This window comes from Phytophthora cinnamomi, assembly GCF_018691715.1.
Source record: "Phytophthora cinnamomi strain GKB4 chromosome Unknown Contig0, whole genome shotgun sequence".
In the NCBI taxonomy this organism is placed as follows: domain Eukaryota; phylum Oomycota; class Peronosporomycetes; order Peronosporales; family Peronosporaceae; genus Phytophthora; species Phytophthora cinnamomi.
Genome location: NW_027150933.1, coordinates 431112 through 450067, shown reverse-complemented (window position 1 = coordinate 450067; position 18956 = coordinate 431112). Strand labels below are relative to the sequence as shown.

Here is an 18956-nt window from a genome sequence, read left to right as displayed (position 1 = left end):
CCTTTACCAGAGCGTCACGAGTCCGATACTGGAGCTGCAAGCGCCTCTTTGGTCAGTGCGATCTTCAAGCGACGCATGTAGCCATGTTCCAAGCGCATGGCTACAGTCCTTATATACAGAAACATTACCTCGCTTACGCTTCAATGTCGATAACAAACCCTTGTTTTAATGTCCTTGATCCTCGTTTGAATGCCATTACCCTCGATTCAGTGCCATTTATAATGTCATCGCCTCAGTTTTGACTGGCCACAGGCTCTGATGGACGTGGAGCTGGAGCAGGCGAAGCGCGAGGCCGCGCTGCACGCGCGCCGCCGCGAGGAGCTGGACACGCTCAAGCAGCAGCGCAAGGAGCGCGCCAAGAATTCGGTGACCGCCAGCTTCAGCGGCAAGCAGAAGAAGCAGCAGCTGCGCGCGCGCAAGCAGCGCCTGGCCTCGCGCAGGGACGAGGAGGCGGCGCTGGACCTGCAGAGCGCGCAGTACGAGGAGTTCTACGCCGACAAGCCGTCGGCAATAGGCGAGGAGGAAGAGGATGATGAGGTCGAGGCCTTCCGCGGCGAGCCGGACTTTTTCGCGCGGAACAACGACCTGGACAACGATCTGAGCTCCCGGCTGAAGCTCACGGTGGCGTTGGGCAAGAACAACAAGGACGCGGTGGGCAAGGAGCTCTCCAGCTTCTTCGTGAAGGAGACCAAGGAGCAGATCCAGTTGAGACTCATGGAGGGCCAACGCCCGTTGGATCTGTCCAAGAGAGAGACGCCGCTGCTGGCCTCGGTTAGCGAACGCGACCCGATTCTCGACCACCCTAAGCGGCCGAAGTGGACGTACAGCATGTCCAAGGAGAAAGGTACGTGGCGATGAATTTGTGCAGGATTGGATGGGTTATTTGCTGACCGAGTATGCCATGTGTTTGGCAGTGGACACCAACGAGAGTCTGATGTTCGACCAATGGCTTACCAAGATCCACGACAAGTACGACAATGAACACTTGAACCACTTTGAGCACAATCTGGAAGTGTGGCGTGAGCTGTGGCGAGTCACGGAGCGTGCCACGCACGTTGTGGTCGTGGCTGATGTGCGCAACCCGCTGCTGCACATCCCGGCGTCGGTGTATGATCTCGTCACGAAGGAACTCAAGAAACCCATGGTTGTGGTCCTCAACAAGGTTGACTTGATTCCAACTTCTGTGGTACAGCTCTGGAAACGCTACTTGGCTACGCGGTTCCCACTTGCGCAGCAGGTCTGCTTCTCATCCCGCTCGAATGCTGTTCACGGCGATAACGATGTCAGTACTCGTCGCCGAGTGCTCAGGTAAATGGCCCTTCTAAGAAGCTATTAGAAGTGATGTCGTACTCTAAGAAACTCATGTGATTTGATTGTTTGTCATTCACAGCAAGAAGCTCGAAGTTGGCGATGCATCTGCAATCAAGGGCGCTGTAGACATCCTTGTCGCTTGCGGTATCGACGCAGTGGAGGCTCAACAGCTTGCCGAGGAGTTGAATGCAAGCATGACCGAGCAAGAGAGCTTGCAGGTGCAGTTTGACGCGGTGCAAGAGAAGAAAAAGACAGGAGGTAAACGTCGTAGCAGGCGCAAACAGAAGAGCCGTGGAGGCCGGAATGGCGTGGGCGAAGACGGTGCTCCTGTCGTGTATGAATGCCAGCACTGCGGTTGTGATGATGCCGTCGTTGCTTGCATGTCGTGTGCGATTGGTGGACGACCAAGTGCCTCCGATGCAAATGTCAAGGACGAAGCAGACGCTGTTGCTCGGGGCTACTTGTTGTGTTCCCGGTGCGAACGTGAGGAGCACGCTGAACTTAAGGGCCACTTCCAGGTGCGGCTGCAGTCGGCGTTGGCTGCGATGTCCACGGACCCTGCGGTGGCTGGCAGTGCCGCTGCCATTGGACAGGCCAACACTCCGAAGGTTACGATCGGTCTCATTGGACATCCCAACGTGGGCAAGTCGAGTGTGCTGAATGCACTGGCGGGCAAGAAGATCGTGAGTGTATCGCACACTCCAGGACACACGAAGCGTCTCCAGTCGATCATGATCGCCCCTGAGATCTGTATTTGTGATTGCCCCGGTCTCGTGTTCCCGTTTGCCGGTGTACCGAAGTATCTTCAGGAGCTCAGCGGGCTGTACCCATACTCTCAGGTATGAATTGCCAACTCTCCTTGTTCTTGCCTTTTTTTTCCACTACTAACCTCTTTGGTTTTTTCGTTGTTAGATTCGTGAACCGTATTCGGCAGTGCGTTTTCTGGCAGAACACGTTGTGCTGGAACGCATTTTGGACCTGAAGCCCCGCACACAGCTCTTTGACGGCTTAGAGGAGGAACTGGTACGTCAGTTGTCATCGCAGAGATTGCTGCCACATTTGCTAATGACTTCATTCGTTCTCTATCTGCAGGAGTGGACACCATGGACATTGTGTGAAGCGTACGCGGAGAAGCGAGGCTACCGCACGGACCGTCGCGGTAGACCGGATCACCAGCGAGCTGGATCGGAGCTGGTTCGTGATACGGTTGATGGCATTTTGCCCCTCTTCTTCCTTCCACCGGACTACACAGGCAAGGATATCACACCGGCCAGTATTGCCAAGTACTGCAAGCAGGAGGAAGCGTCTAAGACTAGTGCACGTGAAGAGAGTGATGCTGACGCTGACAATGACGAAGAAGAGAGCTCTGGTGAAGAGGATGAGGATAATTCCTCCGCGGCACAGCCTGCTAACGACAAGTCAGCGCCTGTAAACGCATTCAGCTTACTGGATTCGGACTCCAGCGACGAAGACAGTGACGAGGATTGAGCAGTCAACGATAAAACTTGTCGAGTGCTCATGAAATAGACCAGTTTTGATCCGCATAAGTACACCTACGTCTATTCTGCTATTCTGACAAGCCTAGCTTTCTTTTTTTCTCCCTCGAATCTACCTTCTTCGCCTCTGATGCGATTACTTGGTGATATAGTACAGCTTAGCGCGCTCCACGTCTTCCACAGGACACTCCTCGAGCTCCGCCGCAGCATTCGCCACGTCTTCCGCAGGCAGCTGAACCTCCTCGAACTTGAGCCCGGAGTCGATAATCTGCTTCTGCACCAGGTCGTGCGTCACATCCGCGCGAGGAATGTGGCACAGCACGAATGCTCTGTCGATATCACTTGACGCGGTCAGCACTCGGGTCACCGTAGCAAAAAGCAGTGGCAGAAGCTCGCTCTTGTAGAGCACATCGCCCGCCAGCACAATATCGACGTCAGTCAACGCGCCCGGGAGCTCCTCCAGCAGCGTCTGTGCGGACGGTTCGTCGCCCCAAAACAGCGAGCGGGCAGTCACCACGTTGTCCGCCTCGTTCACCGTCACGTTCTTGGCCAGCAACTCCACGACCTCCTCGTCTCCGTCCGTGGCCAGACACTTGGCCGCTCCAAGCTTCGACGCCACGATGCTGCAGATGCCCGTGCCGGCTCCAAGCTCCAGCACGCGCTTGCCCTGCACGAGCTCCGGATGGCGCCACAGATACTGCCACACAGCCACTTCAAGTCAGTGCTTCATTGCAACACATAGAACTAGTACTTCGTACGCGTGAGAGGAAGTGCGAGCCCGTCCAGAGGCGCGTGCCTGAGATCTCCGTCACGTTGGCGTCCATCTCGGCCAGCATGAAGAGCGACGCGGCCACCGGCAGCTCCTCCATCTGGAACACCTGCACCTCCAGGTCGCCCACGACTACGCGTTTCGTCTCGTACTCCACGCACGCTCGCCAGTCGGCCTCGTCCGACGAGGAGGAGGCGGCGCGGTCGCGCGTTGTTGACACGTCCGCCATGACAGTCGAATTGAGCTCTTCAGCCAATCAAGCGCACAAATGTAGCCATGTCCGGATTGGGGTAAATACGGGACAAAAAGGCAAGTTGCACTTGTAGTGGCTACGTTTTTTGCTTTTGCTTCGATCAACGTGTTGATTTACGGGTTACTAGTGTTACTGACTTACTTGTTGCCATGTAGCATTAGGAAGAAACTACCAGCGGTAATAATGCTTGCCTCACATCTCGCCAAGCCTAGGACTCGTCGCTGTTGATTGCCTCCAGCAGCAAGTGCTCGAGTGCGAGGAAAAATTCGTTAGGAGGGCGGCGGCTAAGCACACCCAGTTCGACCTCGCCACGCTGCTCGTCGAACTCGTTGGGCTTGAACGCGTACGGAATTCCGGCACGATCGCACGCGTTCTTGATGGCAAGCTCCAAGCGCGAGGGCTGCTGGAAGCACCCGTCTCGCGCCATGAAGTTCCCCATCCAGAACAGCGTCTTGCCTTGTCCAGCAGCGAGCTTCAGCAACAGTGTGCAGATCTTGAGCGTAGTCACGCACTCCTCTCGGATGCCCAGGTTGCGCAAAATCTTGGCGTCTCGTTCAGCATCTAATGCGTTGATGTACTGCAAAGCTACAGACGAGAAGGCTTCGCGACTCTGAGGGTACTCTAGCCAGTCGAAGCGCGCTTCAGACAGGTGGAACCAACTTGGAAGAATGCAGCCGTGGTCAATGGGAACCATGGTGTACGGCTTCTTGTCGCCGATAAGAAGAATGTTGCCCGGGTGGCGATCCGTGTTGAATACACGCACGTCCAGCAACGCGATACGGTGCACCTGCTCTACCGGAACGAACTCGCGCGCTTTCTCAAGGTCGAACGGCATGCCAAAACTCTCCATACTGCCAATGCTGCTAGCCATGAAGCGTTGCACAGCACCTTGCTTGGCTCGACCAACGTTCGTCAATTTCAACCTAGCCACCGCTGTCGGCGGCACTCCACTGAATCCATTGCTGCGCGAATCCAACACGTACGCTACCTCTTCCCGAATAGCTCCTTCTCCAGCAAAAAGTCCTTCGCGCACAAACTTCTCTTCTTCTGCGGGCTTGAAAAGTGCGAGCTTCTGACCGCTAGAGCGAGATTGCACTGCATACACTCCGCCTTCTCCTTCACTCACGGGATCGGCGACACCATCGGCTGTAGAGCTCAGCTCAGCCACGTCCCAGAGCATGTTACGTCGAATGCCACTGCCTGAACTTAGACGTCGAAGTCTCAGCTTCGCAATGAAGCCGTCCTTGCCGTGCTGAGCTAGTTCATGAACGTCAACATACACATCTTCAGCCGCATTGTTGTTTGGCCCGCCGCTAGGAGGCGGACTCGAACGCTGCGCTCGGCTTTGCGGTGGGTGGCCGAGCAACTTGTACACAGCAATGTTCTTTTCACCAAATTGGCAGCCCAGCTGCAGTTCCTGGGCCACTGTCTGCACCATGAGCTTCTCATCATCGCTGAAATAGTCAGGAAACAGGGTGATGTGGGCATCTGCATTGACACAAAACTCGCGAAGTTCTTGGTAGAGCGAAGCGCGTTTGACGATGGTCAGGGATGGTTCAGGCACTGTCTGCAGTACTTTTGACGGCGACGCCGCTACTGTCGGGTGGATGACACTGGTTTTTACAGTTGGTCGGAGACCAGTAGGTGCGAGCTTCTTGACCGAGCTGCTAAGATCATGGAGGTTGTTGTCCTCGTCCGTGGCTGCTTTGCGTGGACTGACTTCCGTTGACAGCGTATCACCTTGCGGCTGGTCGTTTTGCTGCTGTTGATATTCACAAACTACAGTCGTGACGTTGTCGGCGACTGGGATCTCACTGCAGCTGGCACTACTAGTACACGCCTGCGTCTCGGTCTGGTTGCTACTTGCTCTGCTGGCCCTGCGACTTCTCTCTAGAGCGGCCACGCGAGCGTTCTTCTTGAGCATCGCGGGGCTGGAGGGCCAGAGCAGCGCCTGGCGCCACAGCGAGCGCGAGGGCTCGCGTGCCGACTCCCTCGGACTCATCTGTGCGCGGCTGACGAGGTGCAGCAGGTGCCGCGACAGCTTCTTGGTCGCCGGGCTCGAGTCTTCGCTGCGGCGCGCTGAGATCCCCACCATGGCTGGCCCTGTCCCCCAGTAGGCCTAGCTAGGCGCCTGCTCGCCCTTCAGCCAGAGCCTTCAACACGCTGGGAGCGAGTGACCCCGAAACGGCCGATAACGACGCAAAACCCGCAGGAGACGTAGGCTTCCTGCTATGCTGGCAGCCCACGATCGCTCGCTCGCTTAGGCGACGGGTCTGCGCGCCTCGCTTCTAGTTCGGAAGTGTCTCGAACGCGCAGTCCCTCGCTTGCATGCTGCAGTTTCTTGCAACACGCCGCTAAATATATCGGAGGGCAGATACCGGTTTGAGCAAGCACGTTGAAGTTGCACGTTACGTTGGACCAGTCGGCTCTAACTGGGCGAAACCACCCGGCCAATCGCCAGTAGCTGCACCGCGCACAGGACCCACTCGGACTCTGGCCTCCGCCTCAATTTAGCCTGCACCTGGAGCGTGCTGGGCGTTGCGCTCAGAGCAGTAAACTGATGACGCTGTGTCCAGCAATCACCGCCCATCGTCTCGTGCGCTTGATGACCTCCGTGACGAACGGGGACCCTCGTATGCAGCTCGTAAAGCTGGACGCAGCGCACTGCCCACCGCTGATTCTGTAGCGGCGCAGCACGCGAGATGGTGGCGCGTGTGGCTGCACACCCACGGTCGCCACGTGACGGAGCTGGACTCCGCACGCCAGCAGCGGCACTTTACCTGCCAGCGGCCGGATGGCGGCAAGACCGGGGCTCACCTACCACCATTCACTGGTATCCTGCCGAGCCAATCTCGCCAACGGCAACGGCTTGGACACTGGCATCGCAGGTGTATTTAACCTTGTACTCAGTTGCAGGCCGGGCCAGAACAAGTTGAAGTTGCCTCGCTCGCCACTGGCCGAAAGTCGTGGGCCCATTTCGTCCAATCGCGCGGCTGCTCTATTTCGAACGCGTCCGGTGGCGCGAGACAGTCCATCCTCGGAAGCCGACTGTGCCCGGGGGCGTGCAGTCGGTGGCTGCAACTGAGCCTGGCGCCGACTCTCCCTTTCGTTCCATCGCCATCGCCGCTCGACGTAGAGCGACCGACCGGCACCGAGAGCGCGGCGCTCCCACGTCACCGCCGCCGCTCTCACAAGTCGTAGAGGACGCAGGCGCCATGATGACGCCGTCCAGCATCGCCGGCAACTTCGGCGGGGCCATCAACATGACCGCCAGCAGCGTCCCGCCCGCCTGGAACACGCAGCCGCCCGCGGGCCGCTCGGCCACCGTCACGCTGCAGCAGCTCAGCGGCTTCAGCATGCGCAACCTCAGCGTGCACGGCACGGACGGCGACTCGCTGCTCAGCGTCTACTTCAAGCTAGGTAGGCTAGGCCTCTGCTCTGCTCTGTGCGAAGCTACGCTGTGCTCTTGCGCTCTTGTGCTCACGACGTGACTGGCTGGCGCAGTGGTGGACGGCCGCGTGGTCTACGAGAGCGAGGTGGCGCGCAGCACGCTGAACCCCGTGTGGGTGCCGTTCCGGTCCGAGGACGACGACGAGTGCGACGGCCTCGCGGGCGTCGAGGCGCTGCTCAGCGGCGGCACCAGGTTCGACATCGTCGTGGTGCGCGTGCACGACAGCAAGACGGCCAGGCGCGAGCGCCGCAAGTCGCGCTCCATGAGCGACCGCCTGTCGTTCGGCGACGACGCGCCCATCAACAACTCGCGGTCCTTCGCGGACGCCAAGAACAGCTTCGACGAGGCCGACGACTCCGGCGCGAACGACGCCATGACGGACACCGAAACGCCGACGCACGCGAGCGGCTCCAACGGGAGCGTCGTGTTTGAAGAGGACATCCTGAGCCTCAGCTTCGGGGTGAAGGAGCTTGAACCGCTGCCTGTTGCACTGACGGACCTCACGAACCTGCCGCTGAACACCTGTCTGTTCGAGTTTTCGGGCCACATCTACGTGCATCGCACGGTGCTCGAGCTTCTGGCTGACAGGGGTGTTATCGCACCGAAACACTCGCGGAGGAAAGGCTCGGCCATCCCTCTGAAGGACTACAGCTTGCACGAAGGCGTGGATGCGCTGGAAAAGATTCTGACCACAAGACAAAAGATCACGGAGCTGACGAAAACGAACGCCGAGCTGAAGGAGAGGATTCGCAACAAGTTGCTGCACTCTCAGCAGCGTATCTCTCGAGAGCAACAGCGCGCGACACTGGAGGAGCGCGTTCGCCTCGCGCGAGCGCAAGTGGCGGAGAAGCATCACACGCTGGAACGGCTAAGAAATGTGATGCAGGACGAACGCAGGACATTCGAGACCGACATACACATTCCAAAGGCATTGGTGAACACCATGCAGATGAGTATACGCTACAAGGAAGAGCGTCAGGATATCCTTGACCGTCGGTGCGAGGTACTGCGTGCTGCACACAAAATCCGATCCCGACAAGCCATGCTCGTGAGACAGCTCGGCACTGTGTACCCCATCGAATACGTAGGTGCCGGAGAGTACAGTATCCGCGGCATTCGCATCGCCAACTCGGACCTCTCGGGCGGTGGCAGGACCGATGAAGAGATGATTTCCACCGCTTTGGGCTACATTGCCCACCTGGTGTTCATGCTCAGCAAGTATCTCCAGGTAAATCTGCGCTACCGCGTGGTGCCGTACTCATCGCGGTCATTCCTCAAGGACGAGATCAACGATCCTCAAGGCGAGTACCCGCTGTACAAGAAGGGCGCCGAGAAGGAACGCCACGAGAAAGCAATCCGCTTTCTGCGCAGGAACGTGCAGCAGGTACGGCGAGATTGATTGTCTGTTTATGTGGGTGAGGTTAAGACTGACGTGGTGATATGCATGCATGAATCAGCTCCTGTTTGCACGCAGCTTGGACCCAACACAAGATTCACCCATTCTGGCCCAGCTAAAGTCCCTCGCAGATACTGAGAGTGCATGGCTCGCAAATGACCGCACCTTGAGCAACAACACCAGCAGCACCAACGGCACCGAGACGAGTGCCATCGTGCCCAGATAGGCTATTTACAGGGAGAATGCTGAGCAGAAACAAATGTCCAAAGGCCGTAGGGATCGACCAGATCGGCAACTTGACCACTGGAAGTATGGTGGGCGTAATACTAGTTAGAAGCTTTTTCTTTTCATTTTGCAGTGTTCGTAGCATATCGGTATGCTACAAAAATCGACTTGTTACAGCTTCGAGGCAGCAGCATCCTGCGGGTAGTGCGTCTTGTACCAGTGGCGCGCGATTTCCTCGCGTTTGCAGATCCAGACGTCTTGGAAGCTCTGCACGTAGTCAAGGAAGCGCAGCAGAGCAGCGATCCGTCCGGGATGTCCCACAACACGGCAGTGCAGTCCAACAGACATCATCTTGGGCTGACCGGCGCGACCTTCAGCCAGCAGCACATCGAAGGCGTCCTTCAGGTACGTGAAGAACTGGTCTCCGGAATTGAAACCCTGCGCCGACACGAACTTCATGTCGTTGTTGTTGAGCGTGTAGGGGATCACGAGGTGCGGGCGTCCGAACTGCGTGTTCCAGTAAGGCAGGTCGTCGTTGTAGGCGTCTGCGTCGTACAGGAAGCCTCCTTCCTCCACCACGAGGCGGCGGGTGTTGACGTTCGGCTTGCCCTGGTAGATACCGACGGGCCGCGCGCCCAGCAGCTTCTCGTGGATGGCCACGGTCTTGCGGATGTGCTCGCGCTCGGTGGCCTCGTCCACGTTCTGGTAGTCGATCCAGCGGTAGCCGTGGCTGGCGACTTCCCAGCCGGCGTCCTTCATGGCGCGCGCTGCCTCCGGGTTCTGCTCGAGCGCGAGGCCCACGGCGTAGACCGTGAGCGGCAACTGGCGCTCCGTGAAGGCGCGGTGCAGCCGCCAGAAGCCCGCGCGGCTGCCGTACTCGTACAGCGACTCCATGTTCATGTGGCGCTGCCCCACGTAGGGCGCGGCGCCCACGATGTCCGACAGCAGGTGCTCGGACGCGGCGTCCCCGTTCAGCAGGCAGTTCTCGCCGCCCTCCTCGTAGTTGAGCACGAACTGCAGCGCCAGCTTCTTGCCGCCCGGCCACTTGGGGTCGAGCCCGCACGCGCCGTAGCCCACCAGGTCGCGTGTCACGCTCAGCTCCGCCATGGGAAGGAAGGGACTTGAGCTCCACGCCTCCAATTGCCAAATGGTCGTGAATGCGAGCGACGTTGAAGTGCGTGACGTCGCGCTACTTCACGAAGTAACAATTACTCAGACAAAAACCAAGATCAAAAGTAAACAGTAAGTAAAAAAATGAAGTAACAATAATATCGCAATTAAACGAATTTTGGATCGCAAAAGCCAAAGGGGGGAGAAGCCCACGAGGATATCGACAGCAGTCGAAGCCGCAGCAGCAGAACAGCAGCTAGAGCCATGCCTGGAGACGGATACGACCGCCACATCACCATCTTCTCGCCGGAGGGCCGGCTCTACCAGATCGGTGCGTGCCCACCTTGCCCTCTACGACGTCATTCTACCGGTGATTTGACCTCCCTATTCAACAACGAAAAAAAAATATTTTTCCAACAGAGTATGCCTTCCGCGCCGCCAAGGAGTCCACGCTCACGTCCGTGGCCGTGCGCGGCAAGGACAGCGCCGTGTTCGTGACCCAGAAGAAAGTGCAGGTGCAGAATCGGCCTTCGACCCGCCGAGAGGAAAGCGATCGAGCCAAGTTCTGACGCTGTCTGGTGTTTCTTCTTCTGCTGCTAATAGGACAAGCTGATCGAGCCCGACTCGGTCACGAACGTGTTCCAGATCACGCCCGAGATCGGCTGCCTCATGACGGGACTCTACGGTGCGTTGCTGGCGAAATGCTGCAGAAATTGCTGGAAATTTAACAAGAATTGCTGACTATTTGTTTGTTTGTTTGTCTGTGGGGACAGCCGACTCGAAGGCGCAGGTGCAGCGTCTCCGCTACGAGGCGCACGAGTTCGAGAACAAGTTCGGCTACAAGATCCCGTGCCACGTGCTGGCCAAGCGCATCGCCGACGTGGCGCAGGTGTACACGCAGCACGCGTCCATGCGCGCGTTCGGCGTCATCACGATGCTCATCAGCGTGGACGACGAGAAGGGCCCTCAGCTGTTCAAGATCGACCCGGCCGGCCACTTCTGGGGCTACAAGGCCACGTCGGCGGGCGTCAAGGAGCAGGAGGCACAGAACTACCTCGAGAAGAAGATCAAGGCCAACCCGGCCATGGACTACGAAACGACGCTGCACACGGCCATCACGTGTCTGCAGTCGGTGCTGTCGGCGGACTTCCGCCCCAACGAGATCGAGGTGGGCGTCGTGGTGCAGGGCCAGCGGTTCCGCAAACTGCCCGAGGACGAGATCGAGGCGCACTTGACTGCCATCAGCGAGCGCGACTAAACCCGAGCCGTTTGCCTTACTGCGTGGGATGTTCCGCTAGGCCCAGAGAAAAAGTAAACACGAGGAATAAGTGCGATGCAGATGAACGGTAGCGTGTTGCCTCGGTCCTGTTGAGTTGATGGAGTTCCACCTTTCGCAGGTTCCAGTTGAGCCTGCAATCGCATCAAGTTACACCTGTGCCGGGGAACAGCAGCTTGAAAAACATGAAAAACAGGTAAGCCTGAAATGAGGGGAGCATTTGCATCTCCAGGTTTGTCCTTTGGCATCGTTTCGCAGAAACCAGTAACGGACGTCGCTTGACGAAGCGACGCCTCGCTCGGATATCCATTCGCTCCACCGCACACCAAGACTCGCCGCAAAGCCAAGCTACCTCTTCCCAACCAAGCCACCTCTTCCTAACCAAGCACCATGGAGCCTGCAACCGGTATGCCCGCACCGCCGCCCAAGTCGATCGCCCACTTCGTTTCGGACAACTCCGGCTGGACGTTCAACTTGGTCACAACGCACCTGCTGTGGTGGATCGTGGGCTTCCCGATCGCGCTGGACTACGGCTACTCAAGCCATGCGTATGACGGCAAGGGGGCGCTTCCATCGGGCCCTGAAGGTTCAGGCGTCTACGTCGTCTCGCTGTTCATCTGCACACTCTGCACTGCTGTGTACCTGACTCGCTTAATCTCCTACTTCGGATGGTTGAACCCGCCTGCCCCCAAGGAGCACACTGAGTGATCGATGAAAACGCCTTCCAGCCTGGACAGGATCACCAACCAGTAACGAACACATGAATGCCGAAAACCTGCTTTTATTTTAACGTTGTTAGGCAGCTCATTCATCTCACCTCGGCTAGTGTTTCCTCCTTTTCTCGCACTTTAGTATTCACAAAATCAAAAGGCTCCACGACCCAGTTAGGCACAGCTCGTACGGCGATAGTACAGCTTTCGCGCGTTGCTGACTGCGACTTGGCAGATGGATACTTGTACATGTGCATATTGTTTCTGATTGCAGCTCACTCCGGCACTTCATTGGTGTCGTGTGCCGCTACGTCGGATTGCTTATTCCAGATGAATTGGCACGCAGAAAGCTGGTTCATTCACCTCTGCACTCATCATAGCAGCTTTCTCAGCTGGCCAGGCGTGAACGTGCTTCGTCGAGATTCACGAGGAGGCGAGCTCCTAATGCTGTTGCGAGAGAGGTCGCCAGGGCCAAGCGACTGGCGCCTCGTCGATTTGATCTGGCGGACGGGAGCACCAAGCTCACACTGGCTCACCTTCTGCGCGAAGCGCATGCTGCACAGCGACTCGTCCAGAGACATATAGGTGGGAGATAGGTTGGCCATCATGAGCGTCTTGCCGTCACCAGACAGCGCGGGCTGCAACGCGTACGTGAGCTTACTGTTGCGGTACGGAACGTGAGGCGACTTCTTTGCCAGGGCCTGGAAGACGTCCGCCAAAGCGCTCAGGCTCTTGTTAATAGCCTGGGCCTCCTTCAGACGGTCTCCGGTCGCGTTCGATCGGCTCAGACGCTCACTGCCTGCAAGATCCACAAGGCTTAGGCTTCCTTCGACCTCTGTGTTTTGTGCCTCATTGAATCCCTGAATCTTCAGCGCGAAGATGCTGTGGCTACGAGACGAGTGTGCGTTCATGTCCGTGCGGTCAACAGAGCGGTTGCACGCTGCTAGGTTCACAATCTCGTCCACCTGCTCAGCTGCTTGCTCGAAATCGATGTAGACCTCGGTCAGTCCTTCAACGTAGTTCCGGCCACGGCTGTCCGTGCGGATGTTGTGCTTAATATCCTTGCTACTATCCATGGTTAGCAAGTCGCGGATGGTCTCATTGTAGATCTCGTAGAACGTCACCATCAGCGAGAAATTCCACCCCATCGTAGTCAGCTCTTGGCAACAATTGATAATGAGGTCAATAGATCGCGGGATGATGCCGCGCATTTGTGCCTTGCCGCTTCCTTGCATGGTGTGCGTCTTGCCAGACCCCGTTTGACCGTACGCAAAAATGCAAACATTATAGCCATCCATAGCCGACTGGATGAAGTCTGACACATCCTTGAACACGAACTCCTGCGAGTCCGACTGACCATATATCTTGTCGAACGCGAACGTGTGCGGGTTGTCCACGTTGGTCGTGATTGTGGAGGCAAACGTGTCGCACATAATGGCGGACTGAGGGTTCTCAGCCACTGCCTCCCCGCCATCAGAACGCAGGAACGGACGCAGTCTAACGTGCACGCGAATGTTACCACGCAGCTCTTGGATGGTATTGTGCAGTTTGCGGCGCATTGCTTCACCTTCGGCGATCTTCATCTCGAGTTCAGCAATGATATCTGCCTGCTCTGTAATTTCCTGTCGCGCCGTGAGCAAATCGTCTGTCAACTCCTGGATACGCTGGGTCGTTTCTTTATCATCCGCCCGCGTCGAAGAACCCATACTGTCATTGCTACCATATCCTGATCCGCCAATAGCACCACTGCTGCCATACGCCTCACGTTGATTACTTGGCTCAGTTTTGCGCATCAGCCGGTTTTGATCCTGCAGTAGCTTCATCTCACCCGCTAGCGAGATATTCCGCTTCTCGTAACGCGCCTGCATCTCTTCCATCTTCGCTTCATGAGTTGTCTGCAGTGCGACCATTTGTGCGTACAGGGCAGTGTTTTCTACAGTCAACTGCTCCACATTAACTTGGAACTGCTCGCGGCGGTTCTTTTCGTCTTCAAACTTAGCCTCCATAGCGGCCAATTTGTCCTGGAGCAAATTCTTCTCCGCCACCATAGACTTGGACTCACGCACGCGATCGCCATTTTCTGTTTTCAGACTAGACGCCTTCGCCTTCATCATCTTGATTGTCTCGTTGAGATGAGTGACGTTTTTGTTTGCGTGCGTTAACTCTTCCGTCAGATTCCGGTTCTGCTTGGCTAAGTCAGTAGTCTTCTCCCAGAAACTGTGTGCGTTGGCCGACCGCTCGTCGTCGTCATCATCCAACTGCTGCTTCAAGAACTCCAGCTCGGAGCGAGCCGCATCCAGGTCCAATTCCAGTTGACGCTTTTGCATGTTCAAGTTAAGATTCAACTCTTGAATGGCCTTCAGCTCGTCATCTTTGCCATGCAGAGTCTCAGTCACCAGGCGCGAGCTGGAGAGCACCGATGCCGAAGAGCGTTCACGTTCCTGAGCCAAAGCCTGCTCGTGTTCCACCAGTTGCTCCGCGAAACGAGTTTTCCACTTATCCTCGATCTTGTCTGTTGCTTTCTTCAAGATGTTGCGCACGAATGCCGACAGCGGCGAATCTTCCTGCATCGCCTGCTGAATTTCCTGACGCTGGCGGTCGGCTTCTTCACTCGACATCCTCGGGAAAATGTTCTGCGAAGAAGTAGTAGACGCAGTTTCTGAGTCAGAGGTCGGATGAGGCGATCTCGACAAAGGGCCGTCACTATGGAAGTCCTCCAAGTCGAGCTCTGGTAGTAAGCCCTTGGAGTGGTCTGTGTGTCTGCTCGGCTCTGAGTTCAGCAATTGTGTGAGTCGTTCAATCTCAGCAGCGGATGCGTCAACATACTCATTCTGCTCCAGCGTCCTTCTCTCGAAAGCCTCGCAGCACCGCATCAAGCCTTCACTGTGGGAACTCAGCCTACGCAGCCCAGCCTTCAGCAGCTTCACCTCTTCAAGGCGAGCCTTCATATTGGCGGCAGTCGCCACCGAGCTCGTAGAATTCGCCGACACATACTCCAGTAGCTCCTGGACCCCTCTCTCCGCCATGTCATGGTCCTCCTTCAGAGCCATCACGGACTCCTCGTTCAACGTGAAGTCCTCCGGAAGCATTGACATGGACGGAGCAGACGCCGGCCACACCTTGGGTGCAGTAGACGCCGACTTGTGACGCGCTGATGACGACGTAGCAGAGCTAGCCGCACGCGTGCTCTTGCGTGTGGGTGTCGCTCCCAACCGACCCGACCCCATCCTGGACGACGCCGCCGACACAAAGGACGCGGAGGTCGCGGACGACGACATCGACGAGCACGAGGACTGCGAGCCCAGACTGCTGCGCCGGTTCTCCTTGTTGCTCTCCACCAGGTCGTGCAGCGTCTTCCTCCTCTCGGCCGCCGCGCTCAACGACGTCTTGGTCCTCGGCTTGGACAGCGACGACACGCTGTTGACACTGCTGGCGATGCTGCTCATGCTGCTGTTGCTGTTGGTCCTCTTTAGTCCGCCGCCGCTGCTCGCGTCGGCAGTAGAGGAGCCCTGCATGCGCGCCTTCATGGACGCCGAGTACGCGCGGCGCGCCTCGAGCGCCGACGGGCGCTTGGGCGCCGAGTCCTCGGCGGCTCGCGGGCCGAAGTCGCTGCTCATGCCCACGCGCTGCACCTTCTTCTCCAGGGCGCGCGGCGTGGTCCTGGCGGCCATCCCGAGGCGGCCGCCGGTCGAGGCGAGGTGCTTGGCGGTGGGGGACGCCGCGGACGTCGCGGGCCTTCTCCCGGGCGTCGGGATGCGCGAGATCTTGCTGGGCGTGCGCAACTTGGAGCCTGGGATGCGGCCCGACGTGGAGATGACGAGGCGCGACGTGACGGACTGCGTCCCATCGATGGACTCGTTGTCGTCCGTCAGCTCCTCGTCTCCCACGCTTGTCTCGTCGTGGCCGAGCTGCTCGGTATCCAGCGCCGAGACGTCGAGCGGCGGCTGCAGCTGCAGTTGCAGCGCCTCCAGCGGCTCGCGCGCGTCCTGCTCCTCCATGGCCAGACAGGAGGATCCACGCGCACTATACGAGGAGCGTATTGGGGCGGCGGGCGGTCTGCTGTTGCTGCGGCTTCCGTCCACGCGACTCGGCGGCAGCCGCTGCAAGCCAGCCGGTAGTAACACGCAGAAAAGAGGCGGGCCTGAAGGGGCTTCCTCCGCCGGCAAGCAAGAAGCAGACGCAGGAGAAGAAGAAGGAGAGCGAATAAATCTCCGTGCGCTTCTTCGCCCTCCGCGCCCAGTCGACAAGTGACTGGGCTCGGGAACTGGCGACCGCAGTCGACCCATCCACACTGGGCTCGAGTATGCAGCGCCAATCAGACGCGTGGATTCCGTCAAGTTCAGAAAAGTCTTCGGGTGCGATGCTAACGTTGTTACATGCATTGCTGTGGTGCCGTCACTGCGCCAGTATGCACTTCAAAGGGCAGGGCTTATCTGCACGTTGTAGCGGATTCTGGCGTCGTTGCGCGGCACGTGGAGCAACGAGTAGAAGAAGAGCAAAAGGTGATTTCTTATCGGCTTTCATAGCTTTCATGCCCTCGCGGGAGCGGCTGGCGATCACCACAGGCTTTATAGTCCTCGGGGGCTGCGTCGTCATGGTTCCATCGTTGCGAGAAGACGCTACAGGTCGGTGTCGCGGATGTACCGGTTGCCCTCCGACTCCTTGATCTCCGCTCTGCCCCCAGGAGAGAACGACCATCAGCATAGTTAGTCTCCACCCTCTCCTCTGCCTGTCGAGGAACACACACTGATTGCCTCCTCTACAGCTCTACAGCCGCACCTGTATCTGCCCATGGTCATCACCGTGCGGTTGCCGCCTTTGTCCGGCTCCAGCGGCGCAGCCGCCGCCGCCGCCGCGTGCTCCGTCTGGTTGTCGCTCTCGCTGGCCAGCGCCGCCGCCACGCCCTTGCCGAAGCGCCGACTCACGCCCAGCGCCAGCTTCTCGTCGATCACGCGGATGCAGGCGTCGCACACGCGGCAGTCCTCCTCCGCCAGCTTGCTCGGCGTGATCTCCTGCGCTCAAGATCGCAGCAGTCAGTACAGCACAGTACCGTACTCCTCCAGGCTCTAAACACCTGCCTTGTAGATGAACTTGGTGCGGCTGCCAGAGCAGCCGTCGCAGACCACAGCCCCACAGCGTCGGCAGTGGTGGCGGCGGATCCAGAAGCCGAACTCGGTGCGGCAGAGCATGCACGTGTCCACGGAGACGTCAGGAACCCACTGCCCATCGCTCTGCGCAGCCCAAAGGACGGCAAATTAGCAACCGAGGAGCAGGAGGAGATGCAGGAGGAGGTGATGCACCATGTGCTGGCGCCAGGAGCTCTCGAGCGGGTCCTTGGAGCGCGTCTTGAGCAGCGCCGGCACCTCCGTCTTGGTCATGATTCCGCTGCAACTTTTCACAGAAGGTTTGGTTATGTGTGCCACACTGAATGCGAAGTTTTTGAAAGTTTATATTCGAAGTAGTTTTGAAAAAGGGTCAGACCACTTCAACTTGCTGCGGTGGCGATATGTACCAATTTTGCTTGGCGCAATCCCCCACCCGCGAGTCTACTACATCTTGCGCTTCTTGTGGGCGTTCTCGACCTTCTCGAGCTGCGCGCCCGTCTGGAACTCGCGGTCACCGGCGTCGCCGAGACCGGGCAGGATGTAACCATCCTGTCAAGACAACAACACGCGAGCGGTTAGAAACGTGCGCGGCGTGTGGAAACATCTTGAAGCAACATCCTAGCTAGCTGTCGCACCTCGGACAGGCCGTCGTCGATTGCCGCCAGGAAGATCTCCACGTCCGGGTTCTTCGCGCACACCTCTTGCAGACCCTGCTTCGACGCGATTGCGCTCACGATCTTGATCTTTTCCACACCCCACGTCTTCAAGACGGCCAACGTTGCGAGAATCGTACCAGCTATGTGTAGGATGCAACGCATTTCAAGCCAGCAACAGTCTTGTTAGGGTAACCCACCACAGCCATGCAAGCGACCCCATGATGGGCTTTGCTTGTCTCAATGCACTTACCCGTGGCGATGACCGGCTCCAGGATGATAGCGACGTCGGCATTGCACTCCTTCGGCAACTTGTTGTAGTACTGCACAGGTAGGAGCGACTGCTTGTTGCGGTACATACCTGCAGTAGGAAGTGTCAGCTGTTGCTCAATCCAGAAAATTCACGGTACGACGATCCTACCGATGTGGTGCACAGTGGCATTAGGCAAGACATCCAGCATCGGCTCCACCTACAAGACAGTGAGCAAATGAGGTCACCAAAGTAAACCAGCAACTCACCGGCTACGACAAATTCTACGTGTCTACCGTCACTTCAATAGAATGGCCGTACCATTCCAAGACCAGCGCGAAGAATCGGCACGAGCGCTACCGACGTAGACAGTTCCGCTCCCTGGTGGTCGCCCTTGGGCGTCTGTCAACCCAGCCCAACGTTGCAAATCTTAGTCAGTAACTGTTCGTCCATATACATGTACAGAACGAAACTTCCTCTCTCTCTCTCGCACCTTGATCTTCTTCGGGACGGTCTCCAGATCATCTGTCGCGTCATACCTGCGTGCGGACACCGATCAACACCGTTAAGTCACGACGGATCTATATCTCCCCATATCATATCCGCCCGCAGAGCAGCGCACCCGAGGTAGAAGGTGACCTCTCGCAGCAGGTGGCGGAAGACGCGGCTGTCCGTGCGCTCGTCGCGCAGCTTGGTGAGCTTGTGGCGCAGCACCGGGTGCACGGCGCACCAGACCTTGCTCTCGTCCGCCAGCCCGTACTTCTTGTTGTCCACGCGCGTGTCCACCTTCATTTTCTCGCTCTGGATCGGGAGGCGGCGACGGACTTGTGCACTCGGCGGCAAATCTGGTTCTGGCGGATCGGGCACTATGACCCTTGAATGAATGAGAGCTGGTACAGTGTACCTACATGGAGTGACCAATCGGAGCCCAGTGTGAAAGGGAACTTCAAT

The 18956-nt window shown here is 57.8% G+C and overlaps 10 protein-coding genes across 10 annotated transcripts; 4 read left to right on the top strand and 6 right to left on the bottom strand.

Annotated features, from left to right (window-relative positions):
* Positions 1-258: 258 nt before the first annotated feature.
* Positions 259-2799, top strand: IUM83_01787 (Guanine nucleotide-binding protein; the record flags this gene model as incomplete). Its single annotated transcript, XM_067925664.1, has 5 exons — positions 259-844; positions 915-1308; positions 1391-2150; positions 2224-2334; positions 2404-2799. 5 exons carry the CDS (start codon positions 259-261, stop codon positions 2797-2799), a joined length of 2247 nt encoding a protein of 748 aa, XP_067800782.1.
* Positions 2800-2943: 144 nt separating this feature from the next.
* IUM83_01786 (FAM86A protein) lies at positions 2944-3805 on the bottom strand (the record flags this gene model as incomplete). The annotated part of the gene is made up of 2 exons (XM_067925663.1): positions 2944-3504; positions 3566-3805. 2 exons carry the CDS (start codon positions 3803-3805, stop codon positions 2944-2946), a joined length of 801 nt encoding a protein of 266 aa, XP_067800781.1.
* A 232-nt stretch (positions 3806-4037) lies between these two features.
* On the bottom strand, positions 4038-5924 carry IUM83_01785 (sporangia induced phosphatidyl inositol kinase; the record flags this gene model as incomplete). The annotated part of the gene is made up of 1 exon (XM_067925662.1): positions 4038-5924. The coding sequence occupies one exon, from the start codon at positions 5922-5924 to the stop codon at positions 4038-4040; it is 1887 nt and encodes a 628-aa protein (XP_067800783.1).
* Positions 5925-7044: 1120 nt separating this feature from the next.
* On the top strand, positions 7045-8902 carry IUM83_01784 (UV radiation resistance-associated protein; the record flags this gene model as incomplete). The annotated part of the gene is made up of 3 exons (XM_067925661.1): positions 7045-7249; positions 7334-8664; positions 8738-8902. 3 exons carry the CDS (start codon positions 7045-7047, stop codon positions 8900-8902), a joined length of 1701 nt encoding a protein of 566 aa, XP_067801093.1.
* A 170-nt stretch (positions 8903-9072) lies between these two features.
* IUM83_01783 (Urate catabolism protein) lies at positions 9073-10008 on the bottom strand (the record flags this gene model as incomplete). The annotated part of the gene is made up of 1 exon (XM_067925660.1): positions 9073-10008. One exon carries the CDS (start codon positions 10006-10008, stop codon positions 9073-9075), a length of 936 nt encoding a protein of 311 aa, XP_067801090.1.
* A 267-nt stretch (positions 10009-10275) lies between these two features.
* Positions 10276-11269, top strand: IUM83_01782 (Proteasome subunit alpha type-6; the record flags this gene model as incomplete). The annotated part of the gene is made up of 4 exons (XM_067925659.1): positions 10276-10342; positions 10432-10526; positions 10615-10696; positions 10785-11269. The coding sequence occupies 4 exons, from the start codon at positions 10276-10278 to the stop codon at positions 11267-11269; spliced, it is 729 nt and encodes a 242-aa protein (XP_067801089.1).
* Positions 11270-11695: 426 nt separating this feature from the next.
* On the top strand, positions 11696-11995 carry IUM83_01781 (uncharacterized protein; the record flags this gene model as incomplete). The annotated part of the gene is made up of 1 exon (XM_067925658.1): positions 11696-11995. One exon carries the CDS (start codon positions 11696-11698, stop codon positions 11993-11995), a length of 300 nt encoding a protein of 99 aa, XP_067801092.1.
* A 376-nt stretch (positions 11996-12371) lies between these two features.
* IUM83_01780 (kinesin-like protein) lies at positions 12372-15995 on the bottom strand (the record flags this gene model as incomplete). The annotated part of the gene is made up of 1 exon (XM_067925657.1): positions 12372-15995. The coding sequence occupies one exon, from the start codon at positions 15993-15995 to the stop codon at positions 12372-12374; it is 3624 nt and encodes a 1207-aa protein (XP_067801091.1).
* A 621-nt stretch (positions 15996-16616) lies between these two features.
* On the bottom strand, positions 16617-17375 carry IUM83_01779 (uncharacterized protein; the record flags this gene model as incomplete). Its single annotated transcript, XM_067925656.1, has 4 exons — positions 16617-16671; positions 16777-17009; positions 17076-17228; positions 17298-17375. 4 exons carry the CDS (start codon positions 17373-17375, stop codon positions 16617-16619), a joined length of 519 nt encoding a protein of 172 aa, XP_067800743.1.
* A 171-nt stretch (positions 17376-17546) lies between these two features.
* On the bottom strand, positions 17547-18797 carry IUM83_01778 (uracil phosphoribosyltransferase; the record flags this gene model as incomplete). Its single annotated transcript, XM_067925655.1, has 7 exons — positions 17547-17651; positions 17738-17898; positions 18009-18116; positions 18177-18225; positions 18327-18407; positions 18499-18544; positions 18628-18797. 7 exons carry the CDS (start codon positions 18795-18797, stop codon positions 17547-17549), a joined length of 720 nt encoding a protein of 239 aa, XP_067800744.1.
* Positions 18798-18956: the final 159 nt, after the last annotated feature.